Genomic DNA, 19,920 nt, shown 5'->3' on the forward strand with positions numbered 1-19,920 from the left:
GAGAAAGGACCATAGGTCTAGATGGTGTGCCTTATTTAAAAAAAATTCACATGGTAGACAAAAAATATGGATAGGGAAACATTTTACATGAAAAAGGTTTCCCCCCTCAAGTGAGGAAATCCAGAAACAGGAGAAGGAAAGGATGGCAAAAGATATTTGTACATGTCAGTGGAGAGAGAAACAGAAAATAATTTTGTCATTGATATATACTTTAAGAGAGAAAGCAGAAATGGATAAGGAATCTGGGGATCATCCATTGCCTCTTTCTCTCCTAGTTCTTGCATTAGTGAGAATATGGTCCAGAATAGAATTTCCTCTGTTCTTGGTTCCTCTTTCTTTTTAAGGATGAAATTTTCACTAATCAAGTGAAGTAATTAGCTGCTCTGCTTTTGTTTGGGAAGAGATCAATATATAAAAGATGACTATTTAAAGCATGGCACAGCCTAGTAAAAATAGCATCAGGAATGCTAAAGCTCAGAATGAACTAAGAAAGGAATGGATAATTATAAATAAGACAATAGTATAATCTGATGTATTCCCAAGCGATTGCACAACCAACCTCAAAGAGCGATTGCAAGTGACTCTGTCAACATGACAGGGCATCTCTGGTAGGTCACCCCAGATATCTCTGTTTGGTGCTGTACTGTTTAACATTTTTATCATTGATTTGGATAATGGCGTGAATAGCATGTTCATCAAATTTGCAGAAGACAGAAAATGGTTTCTTTCACATTTAACACAAAGATGACAGTTAAGATCAAAAAAGATCTGCCAGGATAGGAGGCAAAAAGCATTTGGGGGGTTCTAATCCTTTTTTAAAAATACTATCTTAGCCTGAATTATGTTATTAGATTTTTAGAAGTTACTGTATATAAATTACTAATTCATTTTGAGTTCTAAATGGAGATGACATATAATTATGACATTTTCTTCTTTCAATGTGCCTTTGAATCTCACAACTGAATTATTACCTACCAATTTGAAACCACAATTAATATGATGGACTTTATTGTTTATAAAATGTTTTCCTATATGGTATCTTCTGAAACTCATAACAGACCTATGACGTAAGTAGGATAGAGATTATTTCTTCCATTTTATAGATGAGGAAACTGAGGCTCACAAAATGACTTGCCCAGGGGCACACAATTAGCAAGTGGAAAAGTTAGTATCAGACAGAGGTAACTCTATGAAATGGAGAGAGCCCAAGACTTGGAGTCATAAAGACATGAATTAGAATCAAAATTCAGCATAAGACTACATGTGATCCTAGATAATGTGCTTTATCTTGCTGATGCTCATTTTCATCATATGCCATCCAAGACTGTTGATAACAATTATTTCACAATGTTACTATATAGCTCTGATGAATCAGAATTTTTAAAGTGCTTCGTACCCTCAAAGTTCTAGATCCTAATTAGTACAAATGTACTTGCTATTTATTGATCAGGCATTTTTCAATTTTATCTGCCTTTCCCCCCATTTGATTTTACAGATGAGGAAAATGAGGCAAACAGGGTTAATTGACTTAACTCAGGATCAGATAGCTAATATCTGAGTTCAGATTTGAACTCATGAAGATGAGTCTTCCTGACACTGTATGCACTGTGCCATTTAGATGCCCTATTTAGTTGTGTATCACAATTAAATGTCACACCGTATGAGTGTGTACTTTATCACTTTCAGAAATGTTAGTCTTTGAAAGACAGCTGTAGTCAGTGTATGAGGTTGTCTTTGAACTCTATCCATTGTACCACCTAGATGCAAATTTATTATTAGCTCAAAATTTTTGGAATATGTACTATCTATTTCCCTAGGATTGAAAGCAATGGCTACATTTTATATAATTATAAATTCAACTAGTACAAATTTGAATGTTTGTAAATACTTCGGGGGATTCTTAATTTATACCAAATGTGACTTAGCTTCAAATATGAATGGCCTCTCTCTAGCTTTTGGATTCCCAGTTCAATATTCTTTCTGGAATTTCTCTGCTTCAATATTTTGGAAAGGAGGAGAAGAGACATGAAAATGAATCACGATATTTTGCCTTCTTCTAGGGTCAGGACTGTTATAAATTTCTCCCTTGGAGCAGAGGCTTGAAGTGGTTTTCCTGAGAATTGAAATTATGGCCTTATTTCTTCAGAAAAACACTAAGAGTCAAAGTGGTTTCTGCTTTATGGCCTTTACATCTGTTTCCTAGAGTTGATTTTTGGGGTTACTCAGAAGTGGTTCTATTAACAACAGTTTTTATAATTCCTTATGTCGTGGATTTCTGGAAGTTAATACATAGTCAAGTGTTCAAATGAAAGGTTGAGTACCAAAGTTTTAGCAGATTCCATCACAGGTTCCCAGGAACTTGTAAAAAGCAAAGATTGTCCTCTTCATTCTCTCAGTAGCCAGAAGTCTGGCTTCAACTGCTGTAGAGCAACCCAGTAACATCAAACTCTCCTAACAGAAGTGGCATTTAGCCAGAGGAGCACTTTAGTTTTCTTTTAATATTTCTCCAATAAGTATGGCAATAGTTCAGCTATCTAGTGAAATATCTAGTCATCCCACTTAAAAATGATGACTGGAAATAGCTCTGTTGGCATTCAGATAGATAGCAACTATTAATTCTGTTAGCTCAAAGAAACAATTTGAAGGCCTTTCAAGAGACTTTTTCATTTATGCTCTGAGCAAGTATAAACCTAAAAACAGTGAAATTCCTCTTACAGATCAGTTCTTTAATCCCAAGAACATATAAGTATAGGATATGCCTGAAAATAGTTCAACCAGGTTCATAAAAATAGGGTCTTCCAAAAGCCACTGGACAGTTTTAAGATATATATAGATATAGATATATACATATATCTATATATAGGTATATGTTATATTTATAGTTAAAACTGCCCTAGGACTTTTAGAAGACACTATATTTTGTGATTCAGTTTCTTAAGCCTTCTAGTGATGTGGATGAGTGTGGGTATTGTAATTCCTATTTTGCCTAAAATGAAATATGCTTTACTATGAAGTATTTGTTCTCTTACTCCTCCTGGAACTGGTGAAACTTAATCATCATTTTGAGCTTTTGCTACTTGTTGAACATTTTTTGTATTCTGATTTGACTTAAATGCAGAAGAAAATAACATGACTATCTCAGGTTCTCTGCTAGCATCAACAATGTAAAAATACACACAGCCCATTATACTTTAAAATCATTATAAAAATTAGGAAGTTTTCCTTGGCATCAAACCTAAATTTGCCATATTATGACTTACATCCATTATTTCTAGTTCTGCCCTCTGGAGCCAAAGAGAGTAAGTTTATTTTTATTTTTTTTTACTTTAAAAATTTTTTATTTAATTAATTAATTTAGAATATTTTTCTACGGTTACAAGATTCACGTTCTTTCCCTACTCTCCCTTAGTCCCCTCCCATAGCTGACTGGGTTTTACATGTGTCATTGATCAAGACTTATTTCCTTATTATTGATATTTTTACTAGGGTGATCATTTAGAGTCTACATCTCCAGGCATATCCCCATCAAACCATGTGATCAATCATATGTTTTTCTTCTCTGTTTCTGCTCCCACAGTTCTTCCTCTGGATGTGGATAGTGTTCTTTCTCATAAGTCCCTCAGAATTATCCTGGTTCACTGTTTTGCTGCTAGTAGAGAAGTCCTTTACATTCAATTGTACCACAGTGTATCAGTCTCTGTGTACAATGTTCTCCTGGTTCTGCTACTTTCACCCTGCCTCACTTCCTGGAGGTTGTTCCATTCTCCATGGAATTCCTCCACTTTATTATTCCTTTTTGCACAATAGTATTCCATCACCAACATATACCACAATTTATTCAGCCATTCCCCAATCGAAGGGCATCCCCTCATTTTCCAATTTTTTGCTATTACAATTAGTGCAGCTATGAATATTCTTGTACAAGTTTTTTTTTCCCCTATTACAAAGGGAGCAAGTTCAATCATACCTACCTGATAGTCTTTCAAGTACTTAAAGATGATCCCCCCTGAGTTTCTTATTCTTCAGGTTAAACATGCCCATTTTCCTCAACTGATCCTGATATGCCATATAATTGACTTTGTCATTCTTCTTGCCCTGCTCTGGACACTCTCTAGTTTATCCATGTCATTCTGAAACTGTAGCACCTACAACTAAATATGACTCTTGCTGAGGTTTCACAAGGTCATAGTATAGTGGAATTGTCAGTCTTTTCCTGAAAGTGATGTTTCTCAGTATAAGCCAAGATATATTAATCTGCCTGACACATCACACCACTGACTCATATTGATCCAAAAGACCACTAAAACCATCAAGTATTTTTGACCATATTATCTACGCAACCATTCCTCCTATTGTAGTTGTGAAATTGATTTTTTTTGTATATTTATTGACTCTCATTTTAATCAGCCCAGTGCACTCTTCATTTGGTATTGCTCCCTCAGAGATATAGTCCTGCCTTTTCCACTTGGTAATTGCATGTCAGTTTCCCCTTCTGGAAAAATGGAGATAATAATCCTTATCTTTCTTACTTCACAGTCCTATTGTGAGTCTCTGGAATTAGTATATAGGAAAACATTTTTTGTAAATGCTAAAGTATATCATAATTAATTGTAAATCTGTATTTTTAAATTGGGAGGTAATGATTCAGTTGTGACATCTGGAGGCACATTGAAAGAAGAAAATACCTTGATTTCATTATATTTTCCATTTAGAATTTGGATTCAAAATGAATTAGAAATTAATAAAGAAAAAAAACCTAAAAATGTTTACAATGTAATTCATGCTAAGACCCTTTTTATTTTTTAAAAAAGAACACAAGCTCTGAATGTTACATTTTCTTCCTTTTTATTAAGTCACATGACATTTCACCACGGGAGGAAAGTATATGCACAAGTATTTTTACATTACCCATTAAAATCAATCAATCATTCCCAAATTTTGATGCTGATGTATCAAGATTTAATCCATCCAAAAGGCATGCCAATAAAATTTAGGTCCAATGCATCACCGTCATCATGTCAGTAAGGTGACACTAGGTTCTTTAAGGCAATGCCAGTGAAATGTAATTAATAACAGATTCTGCCAAGTTGCAAAGACTTTGACTATGGGCCTGGAGACCAGCAGTTTGTGTGTTCTGCACACCATCTTGTATAAGTCTGACGATGCACAAGTTGAGAATACTGGCAGCCACATGAGGGTTTTACTCAGCCTTAGTTACTCAAGAAAGACTGCCTGAGGGGTTGTAATCTGTTGTTAGTGGAGGAAGTAGCCACATTGATAAAGTCACAGATTCTTGGAATATTGAAATTGCTAACAAAGCAGATAGCTTTTCTTGGCACCAGTCTAGATATAGAGTTTCACAAATACTGAAACTTTGTTCTTTGGCCAAGTTTCTGAATGGTTCTAAAATGGGATGAAGATGGAAATTTCCTGGCTCTTCCCCTCCATCTTTAATATTACCAATGTATTTCTGGGTTCTTTGATAAAGTTTTATATTTCATAAAGATGACAGGTGATCTGATGTCAATTTTTTTTCTATTCAGCAAAAATACAGAGATACCAATATAAAAAACCTTTTATTCTAAGGTTTCTGGAGGAAAATAATTATGGTACTTCATTGAGAGTTTTTACCTAAAGAAAGGATCAAAGGCTTTTTATGAAATGACCTGAAAATTATGTGGAGCCTTTTGTTTTAGAAAGATGCAGATAGTCAAATCCTTATCAATTTCATGAAATTAAAGTATTTTAATTTTTCTGATTTTGAAGACATCATTTCAAAATGTTTCACATGTAGTTTGTTATAAATGCTCAGTCACAGATATACAAAAACACTGGTTCTTTCAAAAAATCGAATTTTGAACTATAAGTCAGGACTTAAAGAAAGGATTTTGGGGTATTAGTTTTATTATTTCAGCACAGAAGTTCTCTAATTAAAAGTAATTTGATTTTCTCTTAGGAAGAAATAACCCTTTTTTCCTCACAAAGGCCAAACCTTCTAGATATACCTTTTTTCTCTTCCCTTCCTTTCTTCTCTAGCAGATTAACTCTACTATCATCCTTTTTCCTTTCTCTAATTTGTTGATTCCTTCCATTCTACCTACAAAAAAAAAATGCTTGTTTCCCTTATCCTAAAAAATGACAACAAAAACAAACAAAAATAAAACTTCTCAAGTTAATTCTCCATTAAGAAGACACTTATTCTTCCCTCATGGTCTATGATTAGCTCTCAGAGGCTAGATTTCCCCTAAGCAAATGGCCAATTGGCTTAATTACATTTTAGAAATAGTCACTGCCAAGAAGGTATTGAAAGAATAGTAGTTACAAAAACAATACTCCAAAATTTGAGGCATACTCTTCTCCAGAAGAATGGGTTCAAACTAAAAGTACAAAGAGCAATGAGCCCCAAAGAACAGAACACATGAAGCCAAGAGGTAACTCACAACTCCTGGACATGAGAAGTTCTTTTCTCTTTCTACAGAATCCTCATAAAATCATAGCTTTTCTGGGCTCCAAGATCAGTTCTTTGATAGGTTATTCAGCCAGCAAGGCACAAGGGGTCATACTCCTTGAATCTGCCTCTGCATTTGTCTACGTCCTCTACATTTGTCTAGGTTTGTTCTCAAAGTCTCAGGTTCTCTGTCTCAGTCTGTCTCTCTCTCTCTCTCTCTCTCTCTCTCTCTCTCTCTCTCTCTCTCTCTCTCTCTCTCTCTCTCTCTCTCTCTCTCCCTGTCTCTCTGTTTCTGTCTCTGTCTATGTATCTCTCTCTTTCTCTCTTTTCTCTCAGATAGACAGACTATGCTTTCTTATGTGACTCTCTGCTTTTAGACAAATGTCTTGTCTCTACTGGCCTTTTCTCTCCAGTGACATGGTCAAGGGGAAAAAACAATGAGAGATGGAAAAAAAAACTGTCCTCCCCTCTTCCCCAAGAGTATCCCAGAGTTGCCCCCTTCTGAGAGGTAATCCTTCTCAACTTAGAGTCATTTATCTCTGCACTGGATCACCTTTGGATTGATTAATTTAAAATTTCTCCTCAGGTTAATGCTCCCAATGATTGCTGTTTGTTTTGGCTACACAAGCAAACAATTCCTTTCTTGAACTAATTACAGAAGACCCTTCACCTGATTAAGGGATGACAGGGAATAGATGGTTTTGTTTGCACATTTTAAATACCTAACAGTCTATCGATTGACTGATGGATCATAGCTATCCTCCTTTACAAGATACTACTATTCCTGGTAACTGTTGTTCTATATCTTTCCTCTCTTTCTCAAGAGGAAACTTTTTAAAAGCCTCTATATTCAATTCCCACTCTTTGTCTCTTCTCAGTATTATCTTAACCTTCTGCAAAATGACTTTTAACTTCATCATTCAATTCTTTCTAGAGAAAAAGGGTCACCTCTTCCTCTGAAAATGAAGTAAATGAGAAAATAGAGAAAGAAGAAGTTTGAGAAGAAAGAGATCAAAAGAAAGAGATCAATTTGATGAGCATCAAATGAGAAGAAAGTTTCAAATTTGGGGAAGAGCTGGGAAGAGGGTACTTTCAGGGTCTTTTCGAGAGATAAAAGTTTGGAATAGCTATTGTAGTGAATGAATCTCTTTAGCTCACTCAGGCTGGAAGTATAGCCTCCATTTATAGGCCAACACCACTATTGATTGGCATGGGAACTTTGACCTCCATTTCTAACCTGGGCTAGTTCACTCCTCATTAGGCAGCCTGTTGAGCCCCTGTTCCCAATGGCTCTTCCCCTATTGGTGAAGATATTGGTGTCAGACTTAATTTGGACACCCATTTGGCTTAGCCTACTATAGCCCAGAACTCTTGAACTAAAGTGATCCACTGGGCTCAACCTCCTATTTTAAACATGGATGGTAGTGAATGGACTGTGTATAAACTGTGCATACTCAATGGTGTTTACTGCAAAGCTCTCCCTTAGCCATGCTATTAGAAGCCCTCAGTCCTTGTCTTTCAAACTATTCCTCAGTATTTATACCTCTCTAACACTTATTGACAATTTTAATCCTTTTTATTATCTCTCAACTTAAGAGTTATATCCTATTTCTTCCATTTTATCTTACTGATGTTTTGTCTCTTCCTACCAGTTTGTTTGTTTTTTAAAACAAAACTTAGCTTTCTTCACTAGCGTCCTTCTCCTCTTTGCATCTTTCTCAATCTTTTTCTTCCTTCATATTGAGCCTTTCTCCTTCAGCTCATTATTCTCCTTGAGTTCTACTTCAATTTCTTCCAAATTTCTGTTCTCCTCATTGAATCTTTCCCAAATCCAAAACGCTCCTAAATACTTTGACAATTTCATTCACTTTTTAAATTAGTTTCAGATACTTCTCCTTTTCCAGGCTCTTTTACTTCTCTTTCAGATGCTAGAAGTAAAGGGATGGAAGAGCTTTGGCAGTAGTATCGGTTCATAGCATGTGCTATTACTTTTACCTGGAAGGTAAACCCAAGAGGGTGTTTCTCATTATTTTGAACTTACAATTACTTGTTGGAGTTTACCAACTATCAGCATTTTGGAAACTTCCTTTTCAAACAGAAGAGAAGAGTTTTCATTGGCTATTGATTCCACTCACTGAATCTGGAGGCAAAATTCTGTATCCAGTTATCAAGCCTTAACTCCGAGAATTTCCTTCTGCCCATCTTGGTTTTTCTTGTTGCCAGATGTGTTAGTCATATTTTCATCACAAAATTTTGAAAGTCATCTATAAAATATCTAATTGAGCTGAACACTTGGCATTCACAAACTTCAACTGGAAGTAATTCTCATTTTCCTTTTTTTCCTTCTTAGACAAAATTTATAAAATTTCAATTTGGGACCTTTTAAAAGAGAATACAAACCAGACAGTGAGAGATTTCTTGGTTTCTTTTAAAGCTTCAAAGGCTTCATCTGGCATTATTTTAGTCCTACTACCCTCAGCAGTGCATCTCTAAGTTTTGAAATGTTCCTTGTGGTCTAGAATAGCTAATTCTTTCAAAAACCCTTGTCCCCTGCTAAATCTTAGGGCATAAAGGAACCTTCTTCAGCTCATCTCCCAAGCCTTCATTTAAAGAGTGTGGAAGTCATAATGATGTCATGCATTCCCTTCCTTCAACACATTTCACATCTATTCTTCTAATAGATACTTTATTTTTGGCTGTCTCTCTTTCTGTTTCAGTCATCTCTATTCATATCCGTTTCCCTCTATCTGTCTTCATTTGTCCTCTTTCTCTTTTCTCTGTCTTTCTGCCAGCTTCTCTGTCTCTCCCTTGCCCTATTTCTTCAGGTAGTCCAGACAAACCTTTTAGCCTATTTCCCAAAAGAAGGATAGTATTCCTCAGAGTAGGATTGAACACCTGTTTGGTAATCATTCCACTTTAGTATTTCAATGAAATATCATATCCATCTGGGCTGATCAACTCTGGAAAGGAAATAATATCAGATATTTAATTTTATTTTAGTTTCTAGGAAAGAGGCTGGTTTAATTTTTATCTTAAAATAAGAGGAATTTTCAATGGCTATACTATGTCCAGAGAAAGTTCTAAAACTATGTTTTAAAATTCATGAAATCATAAAATCTCATAACTGTAAATAACATTGGGATTAAGGTTAATGATCATCTTGTACAACCCATGCCTGAGTGGAAACTTTTCCTACAATATCCCAAAGTAATGACAATCTAACATCTTCCAGAAGACTTCCAGTGATAAACAAACTGACTCTTTCTGGGGGGAAGGGGCAGTTATTGATATGTTTTGTTTTACACCTTTATTTTCAACTATATACATCTCCCTTGCTACCCAGTAAACTATCTCTTATGACAAAGGATGAAAAAGAACAGTTCAGCAAAACTGATCAACATGGTGACTGATTGTATGCCCATAGGTTTCCCCTTATGCAAAGAAGAGAGAGGTACATTTTCCCATTTATTCTTTGGGGCCAAATTTGACCATTTTAATTATATAACAGAAGCCATCCCCTCCCCCTTTGAAGGATCCCATTTCACTTCTAGATGGTTCTAATGTGTGGAAAACTTTCTTTATGTGGAGCTGAATTTGGCCTTTCTACAACCTTCGCTCTATATCTAACTAAAAAAAAGTTCATCAAGCCCTCATCAAAAGACAACCCTTCAAATATTTGAGAATCATTACCAGGTCTTCCCTAGGTAATTTCTTTGTCATGATAAATAGCCTCAGCTCCATTAACTAATTTTTGTATGGTCCCTAGTCCTATTGCTTTCCTGAATATTGACCTCAAGATTGCCAACAGGTGGTACTTAGTACAAAATGTAGTACTTAAAATTGGATAGGGTACTTTAAATGCAGCCTGATGAAGGCAGGACACAGAGGGACCAGAGTTTCTCCTTCAGGATATTTTCTTTGACTGCCTGATTATGATAACAATAACTCACATTTTGATAGCACTTCAAATTTTACAAAGAGATTTCCTAATAAGAACTTTGTGCAGCAAATAGTCCAAGTAATATCATCCCTATTAAACAGAGAAGAAAACTGAAGACTGAGAAAAAAAGGAAGGAAACAAGCATTTAAATGCTTCCTAGGTACCAGGCAATGTGCCAGATGCTTTTACAAATATTATCTTGCTCAATCTTCATAACAACCTTGGGAGGTAGGTACTGTTATTATCCACATTTTATAGTTGAGGAAACTGAGATCCAAAGAGTAACTTGCTCAAGGGTCACACAGTAAGTTATGGAGCTGAGATTCAAACCCAAGTCTTTACTGATGCCATGACCAACATAAACCTAAGATTACATTAGCCTTTTGGGGCTGTAATGTTGTGGTATTGACATAGTCCCTTTGGACCCCAGCTCATTTTTATATGAATGATTGTCTAGTCATGCCCCCTCCAAATTCAATAGGAGATTTTGTAGTCCAACTATGAGATTTTATGAAATTTTGTGAAATTTTATCCCATTAGATCCAGCCAACTGTTCTAGATTATCAAGATCATCTTGGATTCCAAGCCAATCTCTATGGGATTGACTGATTTGTCATCCGTATGCATATATTTCTTAGATTTATTTGTCCACACGTAACTCTTGCTGACTTTGAGCCTTGATGATTTGAATTGCATGTATCATAGATATCTGAAACTCAATATATTCTAAATTAAATACAATTACTCCTCTCCTAATTTTTGAACTTTACTTCAAGAATTCACTAACCCTGCTACCCTATATCCAATTAAGTGTCAAATCTAGTCATTTCTACTTGGGTAACATCTCCTTCATAGTTGTTCTTCTCTCCTCTGGTACCACCCTGGTGGAAGCTCTCATCACTTCATTACTAGCTATTTTAGTAGCATTCTGAATGGTCTTCTTTCCTTAAGTCTCTCTCAAGACAATCCTCCACTTGTCTATCAAGTTGCTCTGCCTAAAGCATGGGTCTGACCAAATCATTCCACTGTTCAATCAACTCCAGGTTCCTTAATACCTCCAGGATCAAACAAAAAAATCCTCTGGCTTTTAATGCTCTTTATAACCTTCTTCCTACCTTTCCAGTTTTCATACACCTTATTCCCCATCCATGAACTCTGTGATACAGTGATATTAGCCTCCCTGTCATGTCTCACTTAGGAAACCGCATCTCCTGACTCTGCATTTTCACTAGCTGTCCTTCCACCATGCCTAGAACTTCCTCAATGCTACCTTCTAGTTTTCTTAGCTTCTTTCAAAAGCTAAAGTCCTACCTTCTGCATAAAACTTTCTGAGTCCATCATCTTGCTGTTTTCCATTTAAGACTGCCTCCAGTTTATCCTACATATAGTTTGTTTGCAAACAGAGTTGTTTGTGTATTATTTCTCCCACTAGATTATAAGCAACTTGAGAGCAATGACTATTTTTCTGCTTCTCCTTGAATCCCCAGTACTGAGCACTTCAGCACTTAGTAGACATTTATTTATTTTAAGAATCTTATTTTTCCCCAATTACATATAACAGCAATTTAGAACATTCTTTTAAAAAATTAAGCCCTGAATTCTCTTCCTCTCTTCCTCCCCCCCTCATATAATAGGCAATTAATATATGATAGTTGACTTGATTTGATTTGATTTGACTTGACTGGCCCAGATCTATGGTTTCATCACTGTGTGAGCCAACCCATACTAATGATATATGACACAAGATTTGTACAATTTGATTTTTATTGTTCAGTTTTTCAATCATGTCTGACATTTTGTGACCTGATTTGGAGGTTTTTTTTGGCAAAGATAGTACAGTAATTTGCCATTTCCTTCTCAAGATGCCTATGAGGAAACTGAGGCAAACAAGGTTAAGTGATTTGCACTGGCATACACAATACCACACCTCATCTCCCAACCTTAATATCAAACAACTATATTCCTTTAATAATTCAAGAACACTATCAGCATAGATACTCTCTCCATTAATGCAATTCAAAACCTTGTTATATTTGTGAGTTTATAAGAATTACTGTGGCTTCATCCAGAGGTCAGATGGTTCTTGAGCCTCAGAGGCAAACTTAGGTAGGCTGATACTAAAACCACAGGCACTTGGATCACCACCGGATCCATGATTGAAGCCTTTTCAACTTGGAACGACCTGTCAGAACTTGTGCTACCCATGACATCACCTTTGAGAATCCAGAGTTACCTATAAGGCATTAGAGCAAGACTTTAAATATAATGGGATATTTGAAAAGAAAAAAACTTCATGCCATTGAATACACTCAAATATGATTCCAAAACTTAATGGTTTCTCCAACATAGTAATAAATGCATTGGTCCTCTAATCTCATCTATGTGACTATTTCTTCCATCAAAGCAAATTGCAAAGCTATAGAAAAGAAGGTCCTAAATATTACATGATCAAGAGAGAGAACTTCTTTTAATGGTCTTGGCCTTTGAAAATTCCAAAAGGAATTTTAAGATATTCTTCCTCAGAGAAATATAGTTCTGCATGTAAATGTGTACTTTTTTTCAATTTTTCCTTAGGGTTTTCCTGGAGATATTGGCATTCCTGGGCAAAATGGCCCTGAAGGACCAAAGGTAAAACAAAATCTCTATTATTGGGAATTTTTAGTGTGATGTAATTTGGAAGTGATCAAATTTGATGTCCGGGGTCCTCTGTTCTCAAATAATGGAGAGAAGATGCTGGAGATCCTTTACATCTTATAAAACAAAAAGTTTCTGTGAACCATCTGATAACTTTCAAGTGAAACAGCTTGTTTCAAGATGCCTAAATAGCAATTTAAATGTCTGGTCCTCTCATGACTGCCCTTTATGTAAAGCATCTTGTAAATCAGTAGGATCCAGGTAAGTGAAAATGATTGTTCTTAGCTTGGGCTTGGCTTAAAAAGTACCTCCAAATTTGCAAAGTAAGGAAGCCATTCTGATGGATTCTCTTGGAAGCAAATGGAAGAAATAAAATGAGAAGATAATCCAGTCAATAGTAACTGGCTTGGTTACTAAAACCCTAAAACCATATAAAATAAAAACATGCCCTCAAGAACACAGGCCTGCTCCATAGTTAAGAAATGATCACCGTAACTATCTAAAATAATTCAGCCAAAGCATTTTTTATTTCCCATATTTTTAGTTGATATTTAGCTAAAATAATTAAATTTAGGCATTTTCCCCTTTCCATAGGGTTGATTATCTAAGAAAAACTGACAAATAGGGAACTAATTGTATTTCTACCTCATTTGCTTCCTTCTAAGCTACCAAACATGTATTCAGAGAATAGCCAAAAAGTTTAATGCTTGCCCAAAAATATCTCAAAAAATAAAAACAGAAGACAATTAGAAAAGCCAATAAAAATTTCTTTTAAAAAAATTGTATCATATTCTCATTGAAGGCTTGTCAAAATTCATTTAAATTAATTTTTATTTAAAAATAATAATAAATAATAAATAATTTAAAAATCTGATGAAATTGATTTGTGAAATATCAACTTACTATTTCACCAGAATTAATTAACATGATCATAATAATCATAGCCAAACTTACTATGTGCCAGGCATTATGCTAAATGTTGTACAATCATTTTCTGAATTAAACTTACTAGCTAATTAAGTGTTCTATGGAGCTATTGCCTGCATAAATTATTTCGTTTGTCAGTTTCTTCTCCAGAAAATGCACATGAAAGATCAGATCTTTTAACAGTCAAAATAGTTTTAAAAAATTTTAGACATGTAAATATAAAGGTTTCAATACTCAAACATTTGGAATCATAGAATCTTGGAGCATTCAGAGACCTTACTGTGTCTGATACCACCCCCTCATTTTACAGATAAGGAAACTGAGGCAAGAGAAATGAAGGGATTTTATCCAAGCACCTGGCTAGTAAGTGGCAGAGCCAGGACTAGCACCCAGGTATGCCGAACACCAGTCTCGTGTATTTTTCCTGACACCACCCATCTTTTAACTTTAATTCCCATTGCTTCACATAATATAATAATACCTCACATTTATGTTATTTGCAAAGTACATTCACATATCTGATCCCATTTGATACTTATAATCTCAAGAAGTAAATAGGGTAGATATCCCTATTTTAAAAGTGAGACTGAGATGTTAGCTGACTTGCCTTAGGTCACACAGAATAAAAAAACAGAAATGAAATACATTTCTTCAAATTCCAAGACATCTATCTAGTCCATGATGAAGCCTTCCAGAGATTAAAGGGAAACTAAACTATGAAGTTCTTCATAGGACTATAATCCCTTTGAGGGAAGAAATTTTGTAATTTGTTTTCATATTAGTTACTTTAGTAGTAAAAAAAAAAGTAGTAAAAAAAAAGGTGGCTTTTTTCTTTACTACTTCAGTGCCTAGCAGTCTCTTACATGTTAGTAGTGTTTTAAAATATTAATTTAATTTAATTACGCTAAAGTAAACCAATATTGAAAGAAGTCTATCATCATAATCTAAGATTCTATGGATAAATAAATAATATAATTTTCCAGGATTTTACATTCTCTCTTTGGAACTTCGGCCCCATGAAACCCTGCATTGGATGATCTGGACTAAAAAATTGGTAGTTTACACAAAGATGGAAAGTTATCAACTCCCAGAAGATCCTCTATGCAGCTTATTATGCTAAATAAGGCAGAAATGCTTGCATCTAGAAATGTTCAACATTAGAACTTGCAATTTTCAACTACCTAGTAAATTAGAAGAGTTTGATCTAGTTTCTGATATTATAATACTTCTTATCCATTCTTCCATTTCCACATTGCTTCTTTTTAAGTCTGCCTAATCCATTTTTTTTTTCTGACATTGAATCTCCACTAACAAACAAGAACAAATAGTGATAAGAAATGAATAGAAACTCAAAAACATGACTTGGGGCAAACTGTATTCAATTAAAAGGAGTATTGCTTTTCTAAGGAATTCAACATGGAACCAGCAAAAGAGATTGAGAAGCCAAAAAGTTAGTAAGTGACCCAAGAGGGTGGTGTCATGAAACCTCAAAGAGAGGGTCTCAAGGAGGAGGGGGGCAGCAGCAGTGTCAAATGCAGTATACAGGAAAGATCTGTGCTGAGAAAGGACCATTAATTGAAGAATTATCTGTAAGTTTAAAGAGCAGTTTTAGTTGAAAGATTAGGTCAAAACCCAGAACACAAAGAGGTGAGAAATGAATGAGAGAAATAGAGCCAGTAAGTGTGGACTGAGTTTCCTGGGAATTTTTATTAAAAAAAAGGGGGGGAGGTAACTTATAGCAAAATAGCTTGAAGAGATGATAGGGTTTATTAAAGGTTTTTTGTTGTTTTTTTTTAAGGAGAAAGCTTTTGTTGTGTTCAAAGATAGTAAAGAAAGAATCAATAGATAAAGAGAAATTTAAAGATTCAAGAGAAGGAAAAAACTGTGAACCATCTTCTGGAAAAGATAAGAAGGGATGGGATCAAAGGCATATGAAGAGGAGTTACCTTTAGCAAAGAAAAGGATTATTTTATTATCAGACACTGGGGAAAGGAAGAGACAATGTGAGTACATCAAGGCATTTTGAGGAGGCAATGGGATAAGAAGGAGCTCTAAGCAAAAGGATTTGATTTTTTTCAATGAATTAAGAGCCAAGGTATAAGAGGAGAGTGATGGGAGGAAGGGACATAGGTATATTCAGAAAAGAAGAGAAGTTTTGGAATAACTTCTATGCTGAGTAGGATAGAAAAGAAAATGTTGATGCAATGAAGGTCTAATTAAGTTTGGATAATGTGAATTTCTAGTGTCTTGTAGTTTGGTAGGTCCTGCTAGAGTTTGTTTTCTCTTGGAGTAGTCCCCTTAATAATTCACTATCATCTCTCCTCCATGATGAGGTGCCAAAAGAAGATTTTAGTGGAGTATACTGATAGTTAAACGTGACCCTGAACAAAGCTGTCTTTATTATTGGAATTTATTCAGGCACCTAGGTGCTACAATTGATTAAGTATTGTTCTTAGATACATGAAGACTTAGGTTCCCATCTTGACTCAAACATTTACTAGCTGGATGACTTGAAAACATCATTTAACTTCTCTCAGGCTCAGTTTATAAAGATAATTTTAGGGTTGTGACTTAAAATCTAAATTAATTGGTCTCCAAGGAAAAAATCCCAAATAAACTACCCAAGTCACTCTGGAAATTTATGGTAATTTTAATTAATATAGAGGGAAGGATTTAAGGAGAAAGAGGGAAGAAGGTATAGATTTTCTCCCACCTGGCCTGTGTCAGGAGGAGTTCAAGATTTCTGCCACTAGGATTCTGAAGGAGATTAGAGGCTTCTAAGAGGATAAATTTGGAAAGTAAAGGAGAAAAAACTCAGCCAGAAACTCACCACCAAACTGGACAATAGCTTGTAGCCACATTAAGATGCCAAAAGGCCCAACACGCTGCCACCAGCCAAATTTCTGCCACCAAAAGGTCCCAGAAAGAGGAAGTGAGCCAAATACATAGATCTTGTACCCATGTGTCCCTTCCTCTAAATGCCCATTCTTTAGTTCTCATCTTCTATGATTAGATTATATCTTTAAAGTTACTTAACACTTCTTTGTTAAATTCACCTTTTGTGAGTTATTTAACCTTTTGTGATTAATTTAATCTTTATAGTTACTTAACACCTTTTTGTATTAAGATCTAAAAATAGACTTAACTTAAAGTTCTAGCTTCACTATAAAGTAAGAACTAAGTACCTTCATTGTTCAATCAGGAGATTACAATTTCATCTTCACCATAAAGTAAGATCTAAGCAGGGTGGAATAATTTAAAGTTCACAAGAAATTCCTGATTTTGTTAGACTAAGTATCTTCATGCAATCTAACTATTGTAATTTCCTCTTAGAAATTGAATATTGTATACATCTGTAGTTAGAAGTGCTTTAGGACTATAAGATTACTAAATCCAAGCTTCACAATCCCCCCTGATGATCATTGGGAGACTAGTCTCCCCATTGATCATTTAACATAATCATCTTATAGTCCCTAAAGCACTTCTAACTACAGATGTATACAACATTCAATTTCTAAGAGGAAATTACAATAGTTAGATAGAAGAGGGAAATAGAAGAAAGACAGACAGTAAAACCAATGTTTGCTGGGTGCATTGACAAAAACCAATTAGGGGGCCATCCCCTTTTGGCATAGGAGTATACATTCAAATAAATGTTCAATCAAACTTCAGTTCAATCAACCACACCCAAAGTTCATTCTAGATCTTCTTGATGTAGTGTAGGTTTTCTGGCATCTTTCTGCAACAATTCATTCTCTGGAGCAAGCTTCTTCCTTAAATTCTCAAAATCAGTTTCTTCATTTGAAAATAGGGTATGATAAAGTACCAATCTAAAAGGGTTGTAGTGAATGTCAAATAAGGTAACATATGTGAAGTACTGTGTCAACTTTAAAGCACTGTTTGAGTATTGATCATTATTATTAGATAAATATGAACATTTAGCTAACCATGACCAAATACATGATGCTGATTGACTGAGATATTTTGCTAATGTTAAATGAGGTAATATGTCAAACACTATAAACCTTAAAGAGTTTAATTTTGTTTTATAGTTCAAAAGGATCTGAAAAGAAAAAGTAATTATATTTTAAGGTGATAAAAGAATTGTTTTTTTCTTTTAAAAATATTTTTCCTGAAATTGGTATTGTTTTCAGGTTTGTAAATACAGCAAAGGGAAAAGGAGGAAGACATTACCCAGTATAAAATTGCAAAGATATGTTGGCATGGGATCATAGAGCAATAGACAGAAGGACCTCAGGGTTTGTTTTACTCATATGGAAAGAGAAACTGAGGCTATTTGAGTAATTAGCCTAAGTTTACACCAAATATGGGATTTGAATCCAGATCCGTTGACTCAAGTCAGTACTCTACATCATCTAATAGCTCTATGAAGGAACAGATAGGTGACTCATAGGATAAAGCATGAGGCTTGGAGTCAGGAAGATCCAAGTTCAAATCTGGCATCATGAACATGACTGGACAATTCTCTTAATTCTGCCTCTATTTTCTCAAGTGGAGAAGAAACTGGCACCATCACCCACGGGATCTTTGCTAAGAAAACCCCAAATGGGGTCACAGTTGGACATGACTGAAATAATGACAAAAATCTATACACATTTTATTATTTACTTATAAATGGTTAGTTCATATTATACTGATCTTGTAAATTGCTCTTAAGCATTTTACTAAAATTTTGTTAGAATAGTCAACAGAACTATAGCATATGGCTTCAATGAAATCTTGGGTAACCCCATTTGCAGACAAGCTGATTTTTTTCCAGGACATCCTGGCACTGCTTTAAAGAAGTCCTTCATATTCTGTTCATTACCTAAAACCTCAAAATAGGATTAGAAACTTTTGTTAAGCACAGGTCTATTTATTTTGGAATCTCTGTGTGTGTGTGTGCACGCGTGCGCATGCCTCTATGTAGATGTCTTTACATACTTAATTCAATAAGTTAGCGAGAGCTACAAAATCTAGTGATTTGCTAGCAAATATTCAATTTTATATGACTTTCAATAGCAATGGGAAATCACATTCTTCATTGATTTCTGAAGAAAGTAAAAGTACTCAGTGAATAACTTCCACTCTGAAATAAGCAAAAATCATTCAAAATCATTGGCTATAAAATGTTGTTTTGCCTATGGAATCCAGGACAGTCAACGACCATTCACTCATCCACAAATGTTTCTGGAGAAAATCTACTCATGAAACCATTTCTAAATAGGGAAGTCCAAGAAAACACCTTTACAGTTATTGTATTTGGTGTTTTGTTCCATCACTTCATGGAATCATGCATATGTGTCTTAATGTGAGTGAAAATAGCAGAGCAGAACCCACGAGCTAAGCATCGCTTTCATAAAGTTCTCAAATTCATACTACAACATGGGTCATAGTAAACCTGGGGCAGCTAGGGGGTATAGTGTATAGAGTGACGGGACTCAAGGCAGGAAGACTTAAATTTTTGAAAGTTCAAATCTGGGCTCAGACACTTCCTAGCAATGTGACTCTGCACAAGTAACCTCACCCTGTTTGCCTCAGTTTCCTCATCTGTACAATGATCTGGATCTGTACAATGTACAAGGAGGAAATAACAAACTCCTTCAGTACCTTTGACAAGAAAACCCCAAATGGGGTTCACAACAACTCATATGACTGAATAATACTTTAATAAACCATTAGGGACTTAATCAGAGCAACTGTCATTTCCTAAGCAGCTTTCAATCAGTCAATGTTTTTTGAGTGAGTGCCTACCTACTTGCAAAGTTTTGTTCTAGGCACCAAAAAAGGAATTAAACTCACTATTTATCAACAGCTTTAAAGTCTATGGAAACACTGTAGTTAATATGTTACTAGATTTCCTTTTTCTGGTTATAAAAGTTATAAATTAAGATGTAACCAAAAGTATTCTTCTGAAATTCTGATAGCTTCATTCTGCTCCCCCAGGCTTGGCAGGCAGATTATATTGGCA

The 19,920-nt window shown here is 35.1% G+C and overlaps 1 protein-coding gene across 2 annotated transcripts in view; it reads left to right on the forward strand.

Moving 5' to 3' along the window:
• The window catches only part of COL24A1 (collagen type XXIV alpha 1 chain), a 399,913-nt gene that overhangs the window by 197,157 nt on the left and 182,836 nt on the right, over window positions 1-19,920 (forward strand). For both annotated transcript variants that reach the window (XM_007480591.3, XM_056815400.1), the window contains one exon: window positions 12,963-13,016. In XM_007480591.3, the coding sequence (XP_007480653.1) occupies window positions 12,963-13,016 (54 nt within the window). The remainder of the gene's footprint in view (window positions 1-12,962; window positions 13,017-19,920) is intronic.

The sequence above is a fragment of the Monodelphis domestica genome, chromosome 2 (assembly GCF_027887165.1).
Source record: "Monodelphis domestica isolate mMonDom1 chromosome 2, mMonDom1.pri, whole genome shotgun sequence".
Taxonomy (NCBI): domain Eukaryota; kingdom Metazoa; phylum Chordata; class Mammalia; order Didelphimorphia; family Didelphidae; genus Monodelphis; species Monodelphis domestica.